This window comes from Acanthochromis polyacanthus, chromosome 21 (genome assembly GCF_021347895.1).
Source record: "Acanthochromis polyacanthus isolate Apoly-LR-REF ecotype Palm Island chromosome 21, KAUST_Apoly_ChrSc, whole genome shotgun sequence".
Lineage (NCBI taxonomy): Eukaryota > Metazoa > Chordata > Actinopteri > Pomacentridae > Acanthochromis > Acanthochromis polyacanthus.
Genome location: NC_067133.1, coordinates 9319229 through 9326648, shown reverse-complemented (window position 1 = coordinate 9326648; position 7420 = coordinate 9319229). Strand labels below are relative to the sequence as shown.

Sequence of the window (7420 nt, the reverse complement as noted above, 5' to 3'; positions counted from 1 at the left end):
CAGAGCTACTTGTATAACTCGAGGCGGGACAGGTGTTCTCTTCCCCAAATACAAAGGCTCTGATATAAGGTTCCTATTAGGACAGCACAAAATGGTTTTATTTAGTTATTTTGCAATATCTGTTGCGAGATAAAATATGCTAGAATTGTCACCAGATGGCTTGCAATTAAAAAGAATAATGTGTAGAAAGATCAGGGTGATAATGTGTTGTATTTTATGTAGTTTTTTTTTTTTTCAAAGGCCTTCAAAAACATCTAAAATAGTTTTTGCTTTGGATGACATTCAGATCAGGGTTTGCGTTTGCTACACTGAGCTTCATGGTGCTTATTAATGAATGAAACAAATTAGTTAAGTTGCCTCTTGTGGCAACAATTTTGATCAACATCATCCTTTCTGTAGCTGAAATATTTTCATACAACTGACATCTGGAGCAGCAAGTTTGTGGTTTAAATAATGATCACAACTGTTTTAAGCAATGTCAATGATAGCATAATTATTTATGACAGTTATTCACTGATTTTGTGAATAACTGTCAAATAATGAATAACTGTGATTTTGTGAATCATTCCACATTCCTATTTTTTTCCTTATTTGGACAATTTTTGAATTATATTGGAGAAATTTCAAGCATTTTGGATAAATTTATTGTGGGCAATATTGGAGTCATTTTAGACAGGTTTCAAGCCATTTAGGACTTCTTCTTTTTTTTTTTTTTTAGCTTTTTTGACAAATTAGTTTTTTTTAGACATTTTGAACAATTTCTGAACTACTTCGGGTGATGCAGCCTCACATGTAGGCTACAGTAGAAGTTAGCTAGCCGACAGTGCACAGAGAAGCTTCTAGTCTCCACTCAGTTACTGCAGCGGAGAGACCAAAACGTAGTTTAAGAAAGGCAAGAAAAGGCATGTTAATGACAGATTTACCCATGTTAAAACTAAGCAATCTCAGCTTCATGGGCTTATTTCTGTGAGTGGAGCATTCGTCTAGTTCAAAGCTGATGATGTTCTTTTAATATTGGGAAGCCAAAATCATGATTAATATTTAATTTTTTGCACCTAAATCTTTATTTTCAGTGCTTCTCACCTGTTCCTCACTTATTTTGCTGTGCATGTGTATCCTGCATGTCAATAAACTCAGTCTTTCATATAAACTTTACTGGACTTAAAAACCCTTAAATCTTAATAAATGATGTTCTATCAAACAGTCTTCTCTTGCAAATTAGTTATGGAAAATAAGAACTGTACAAGTTTCCTTTTTGTATCAAGCAGCAAAAAGTTGTATCCTGACGCCTTAGAGTTAATTTGCTTTTTAAACATTGAAATGTCGATGCAAAAACTGCATATAATCATTGAGGAGACCCTTTAAATAGTACAAAACAACAAAAACAGGAACAGTTTATTACTGTTATATTAAAACTTTCAATTGAATCAAGCTAAAATATATTTAAATCAGTGATTAATACAGCGCAATAAAGGAAAAAAAGACACTACATGTGCAATAATTAGTCAGTTACAAAACAACTTTAATTGCAAGTGATGACATTAGCATTTCTTACATCCGATAAAAGGACACAATGTCAGACTATCACATGCAAAGCAAATTACATAGCTTATTTCAGTTAATATTCGCAGTGCTATTTATGTTGGTCATAAAGTGGAAATGAATATCATTTCTGCGCTCTGTAACCTCAATGCTGTAATTAAGCGCTGCACGGACAGTGGGAATTTCTGAATGTCAGTCACAACACATTCATATAACAGTCCCTTTTGCTTTGCCTACAAGTCTGATTCCTTTTCATCTCCCTCCTAAGACTCTTTGGTGGGTTAAAGGAGACCGCAGAGCGACATAACAGATCTCCATTATACACCCAGCTGCAGGTGAAGTACAGTAACACAAGGTTTCACTCGACATTTAATGCTGGAAACAAATCCGCCGATGAAGAGAACACGTTTGATTTTTTTTTCACTTTTTTTGGAGGAAGATCAAATCTTACTGGCTGGAAGCTGGCTAAAATAAATCAGTTCCAAAATACAATCACCTTGTCTGATATGAAACAAATGAAATTGGAAAAGTGAAAGTGCAGTGGCTGCTAATTCCTACGCTTCTTTAAGACTTTACAATTAGATGTGAAAAAGTGCCGTACCAGAAGAGCTTCTTCGCAAACACGCTTCCACAAACATACTTAAACACATAAATTATGCACCTTTCTTGAATACACTGACCGACAGTCTTCCAAAGTGCAAAATAAAGGAATGACTGAGCCTTTTTGCCAAAGATTAGAGCGTAATGCAACGACAGAAGAGAATGCTAAGCAAAGGAATGATTTCATTACATCTCGTCACATCTTTTGGGATATTACAGTTCTCTCTCTCATGGCATCACCTCTCCAGAAACCTGAAGAAATTAGCATTAGCAACAGAAACGACAGAAATGTTCTCTGTACAGCTGCTGAAGAGAATCTAAAAGCAAACTAGCCTAGAGGAGTTTAACAGCCTTTCCGGATCAGTTCGTGTTTAGTTGTTAAGGCTGCACAGTAACAAGCAGAGCCATTCTAATAGAGCAGTTATGATCTAAGTTCTGGACCGATGTTACACTTGCATGAGGAGATTGTCACAGTGTTACAATGGAATGAGACTTCATTAAGAATGTAGGAATGCCGTTATTACTAGTGTCACATATCCTTCCCAGTAGAGGCATACGATTAAGGAATGTAAAATATCCATATAAACAGCTTTTTACTATTTATGTACAAACAGATAAACAGCATCTATACCAACATTAATGACTAGAGGATATTCAATTGTTGGCTGCTATATAACACTCTTATTCACATGTTTACATTTCCCTCTTTGCAGACCTCCAGCTGGTCAGCCCTCGCCTGCCCACGCACTTCATGGCTTTCCACAAATCAGCCATTAACACAACACAGCATGACAGCCGACGGCGCATCGTTCTGATTAATGAAATCCAGAATGAGAGCAACACAAGACCCGCTGCAGCTCGTTACATATGACTGGCGTTTTTTGCGGTGAAACGGTGGTTGGTGATTCTCGGACAGAGTTCTTGGACGACTTGTTCAGCACTCAATCTGCGACTGGAGCTGCCGACGCAGGGTGAGGGTGCGCCGGTGGAGCTGCTGCATCTGCTGCATGCGATCCCGCTGACGAGCCAGGTTCTGGGGCATGGGGTACCGCTGGCAGCCGTACAGGAAGCGGTACGGGATGCGGACGTGGCAGGCTGTGGCCCGGCAGCGAGGTTGAGGCATGGGCGGCAGTAGCATCCAGCGCTTCCTCTCGGCGCAGTAGCGGTAGGCCTCCTTGCGATACTGCTTGTCCACGTCGTCGCTGTTCTTCCAGCCTCCGATGATGAAGACGTCCTCGTCGAAGTGGCAGATAGCGGCGCCCTCGATGCTGGTTACCTCTGGTGGAAGGCTCTCCAGGATCTCGTCGGAGATACGGACACTAATCTTCTGTCTGGCAACCTCGTCCCGCACTGTGTAGCTCTTGGGACAGCAGGAAGCTGTGTGGTAGAAATTTGTGGAAGCTACGGCCATCTGGAAGATGCAGTAGTTGTCGATGAGTGGTAAGGAGTCGACATCCTGCCACTGTCGGCTCTCAGTGTCATAGCGCGTTGTCACCGTCTTCAGTCCGTCCTCGTTGTCCGTATCGACGGGCGTACGTGCCGTTACATAGACATATCGGTCCTCCACGCTCACTGCCTTCACGTCTCGCAGGATCTTGGGGGCAGATTCCAAGTTGTGCCACTTGTCCTGCTCGGGCTCGTACACACTGACGTCTTTGAAGCCTGGACTGAAGTTGCCGTGACCACCGATGCTGTACAAGATATCCTTGATGCAGGTGAGGCCAAAAGAGTGCTTCCGTGTGGTCAGGTTGCTCACCTGCTCCCAGGTGTTGCGATTGGGGTTGTACCGTTCCACCGTCTTAGCAAAGCCCGGTTCCATAGATCCAGCTACGTAGACGTGGGACTCTGTGACTGCGATAGCGTGGCCATCCAGGTGGTTGTGGATGTGTGGCAGGTTGACCCAGCGGTCTTCGTAAATGAAGTAGCCGACACACTCGCTCAGGTAGTCCCCTCCCTCCGACACTCCGCCCACTACCATGATAACGTCCATATTCTGGCCAAAGCGAGGCTGAAAGGAGGCCATGTGGGACGACCAGAACTCCATATCAGCAGACTTGAGGTTTTCAAAGCGGATGGCGTGGCCTTCCACTGCCTCCGACACCAGCCGCAGACAGGCCTCGTTGGCGGCCACCAGTCGCTCGTTCTTCACCACCCTGGTCAGGTAGGTGGGCTTGATCTGCGGCAGCCTCAGGAGACGAAACAGCTCCTCAAAGTATCGGCCTCGCTCCTCCGGGTTTTTCTGCACCCACTTCACCACGGCCTCAAACAGAACCTCCTCAGAATCCACCGTGATCTCGGCGTCAGACAGCCAATCGCGGACCAGGTGGAAGGGCAGCGTGTAGAACTCCTCATCCTGGATCACCTTGTGGAAGTTGCGTCGGATCATGTCTGCAGCTCGTAGGGCCAGTTGGTCCAAAGTGTACATGTGGGCTAAACTGTGCACCGCCACGCAGTTAGTCAGGCTCAGCTTCTTCTTCAGGAACTCACCACAGAAATCCTTAAGCTGCAGCAGCAGGAACCTAATGAAATAAACAGGGAAAATACAGTTAAGCAGGTTTTTTCTAGATGATGCTATTCAATTTCAATGGGATAAACCAGATCAGACTGTAATATCGGCTTCAGTGCACAAAAATAACACTTTAAACGTCCCATATAGTGTAAAAAAAAAAATCTAATTTCAATGTTTTTTGGTTGTCATTATAACGTGGAGGTTTAAAATATAAGCTGTGATAATATGAAAACTCTTACTGCTGCTGCTCGCTCTGCCTCAACTAACCTTTCAGCTTTAAAAGACAATTAGAATTCTGTTCAGTCAGTAAGTAGGAACTGGGTAATCAAAAGTCATCAAACTAGCCAGCAGAGCTCACCAAATGTTGCTGCACGAGTGAACGCAAGAGTCTTGATGCACTCCCAAAATCCGAGGAACTAAACACCCAGTGGACTCCTTTTAGTTTTGATGGTTATGTCACCACAACAACAGCGCAATTCTTAATGTTACGCCTCATTTTCATTTTAATTTACATATTTTTTCCGTTTCTGTTGTTGGACAGCAGAATGACAATGAATTAGTGACGAAAACGGCTGAACTACAACTTCATCTGATGAAGTTACCGATCACATGAATTAAAAACAATAGCAAAGCTGAGGATTTTGAAATATGTCCATGTCAAATATTTGCTCAGAGAGAAAGTTAGAAGCGACAGAGAGTCCTGTTGTGAGCTTTTTTGCTCTGCACTGTCAATCACAGATACACAGAGAGTCTTCTTCCTGAAGGGAGCGGGGACAGCAGCTCAGGTGCAATTTAAGCTACAGACACTAAAAACTGCTTATTTAGAAGATCCATGGTGAAATTAACCATTTTTGCAGGATTTTCAGCTAAAATTTTGATTTAAAGACAGAGAAGCTGTCTTAATTTACATATTTGTCTGTTTCTGTTGTCATTCAGCAGAACACATATGAAATAGTGACTGAAACAGCGCTCATGTTAGCCGCTAAAATACTGAATTTACAACCGCATCTGATAAAGTTGCTGATCGTATGAGTTTAAAACAACAGCGAAGCTGAGAATTATGCAATATTTCCATGTCAAATTATTACTCAGAGAGAAAGTTAGAAGCGCTAGAGTCCTATGGTGAGCTTTTTATACTGTGCTGTCAATCACAGATGCAGAGAGTCTCCTTCCTGCTGTCCCAGCAGCTCAGGTGCAGTTAAAGCTGGATAGATGTTTTAAAAACTGCTTATTTAGAACAGCCACGGTGAAATTAACCATTTTTGCAGGATTTTGAGCTGAAAAACTGACTGAAAGCGTGAGACTTTGATTGCAATATGAGTACTTAAAGTCAACAGAAGGCCTCCTGCTTTGACTGTGAACTCTGTAAAACACACAACCACACAGGTGAGCGTAAACGGATGCTACCTGTCCGCCAGCTCCAGGACTTCGTGCACGTTGCAGGTGCTGACGCGTATTTCTCCGGTGTACATATACTGGATAACGCTCTCCACCGTCTCCGGGTCCGGCCCCAGCTCCGAGCTCCATTCCTTCATCTCCACTCGTCCGGACAGCGACTCGGAGAATTGCCCCCCCAGCAGCGGGGTGAAGTAGTCGGTGGCCGCGGCCAGCACCGACCTGTGCGCGGAGAACTCGCAGCTCTGGACGCTGCCGGTGGCCGCCCCGCTGCTGAAGGCCAGCGTCACGTCGCAGAACAAGCCCTGCTTCCGCTGCTCGTTCTGCCGCCGAGACAGCTCCGAGCAGTGGGAGGACGAGGTGAAGTCCTCGGCCTCTTCTGCGTCCCCGTCCCCGGCCAGCGCGCTGGGTGTGCCGCTGGCGCCGCCGCTCCGGGCCGAGTCCTCCGGGTTGGGGGCCGCCGCTGCCATCGTGCTGCCGGCGCTGGAGGTGAGCAGAGCAGGGAGATGAAGGAAACTAGAGACGGAGAGGAGGCGACATACGCAGCCGCACATATATGGAGGCCGAGAGGGGGTTAGTGAAGAGCGGTTCGTGTTGGAGGCGAACCAGCATCTTAAAGGGGACGTCTACCTGAATGTTTTTTTTTAGCTAATTTAAAATAAAATGTTGATTTTTAGTTTAAGTCAGTTTTAATATTCTCTTATACACAAAAACAGGCATCACAACCATGAGAATCTACGTTTTTATTACTATATCTGTGCATATTTGCACTACTTATTTGTATTTTCTATATTTCTGTACATATTTGCACTACTTATTTTTTGAACATTTAAGTGCATATTTGCACTACTTAATTGTGTTTTCTATGTTTCTGTACATATTTGCAATACTTATCTTTATTTTCTATATTTCTGTACAGATTTACTCTACTAATTTGTATTTTCATATACTTCTGTAAACATTTGCATTACTTATTTGTGTTTTTGTATACTTCTGTACATATTTGCAGTACTTGTAATTTTTTATATCTCTGTACATATTTTCACTACTTATTTATATTTTTTATATTTCTGCACAAATTTGTACTACTTATTTGTATTGTTTTATTCATTTCTGTACACATCTCATACAATTTTTATACAAGGGAGATTTACCTGAGTACACATTGCATACTGTATTGTTGTAAATGTAATTTATATGGCTTTTTTTTTTTAAAAAAAACTGATAAATCTGAATAAAATTAACATCACTTCCATGAATATTTAAATTTTACAGGAGTCGACGTTACTTTCAAAATATATCTGTTTGTCTAAAGTGAGCTTGCCTCCAATGGGATAAGTAATGTAAAAGTTTCTTGAAGTCACAAAACACTCA

General features: G+C 42.6%; 1 protein-coding gene across 1 annotated transcript; it reads right to left on the bottom strand.

Moving 5' to 3' along the window:
• Window positions 1-1501: 1501 nt before the first annotated feature.
• On the bottom strand, window positions 1502-6638 carry LOC110950812 (kelch-like protein 11). Its single transcript, XM_022193601.2, has 2 exons — window positions 6059-6638; window positions 1502-4661 (listed from the first exon to the last, which is right to left on the bottom strand). The coding sequence occupies exons 1-2, from the start codon at window positions 6598-6600 to the stop codon at window positions 3077-3079; spliced, it is 2127 nt and encodes a 708-aa protein (XP_022049293.2). The 5' UTR covers window positions 6601-6638; the 3' UTR covers window positions 1502-3076.
• Window positions 6639-7420: the final 782 nt, after the last annotated feature.

Coding starts and splice junctions, on each gene's coding strand:
- LOC110950812 (XM_022193601.2), bottom strand. CDS start 6,600: ATGTGCGGCTGCGTATGTCGCCTCCTCTCCGTCTCTAGTTTCCTTCAT. Junction 4,662..6,058: donor GTCCTGGAGCTGGCGGACAG/GTAGCATCCGTT, acceptor TTATTTCATTAG/GTTCCTGCTGCTGCAGCTTA.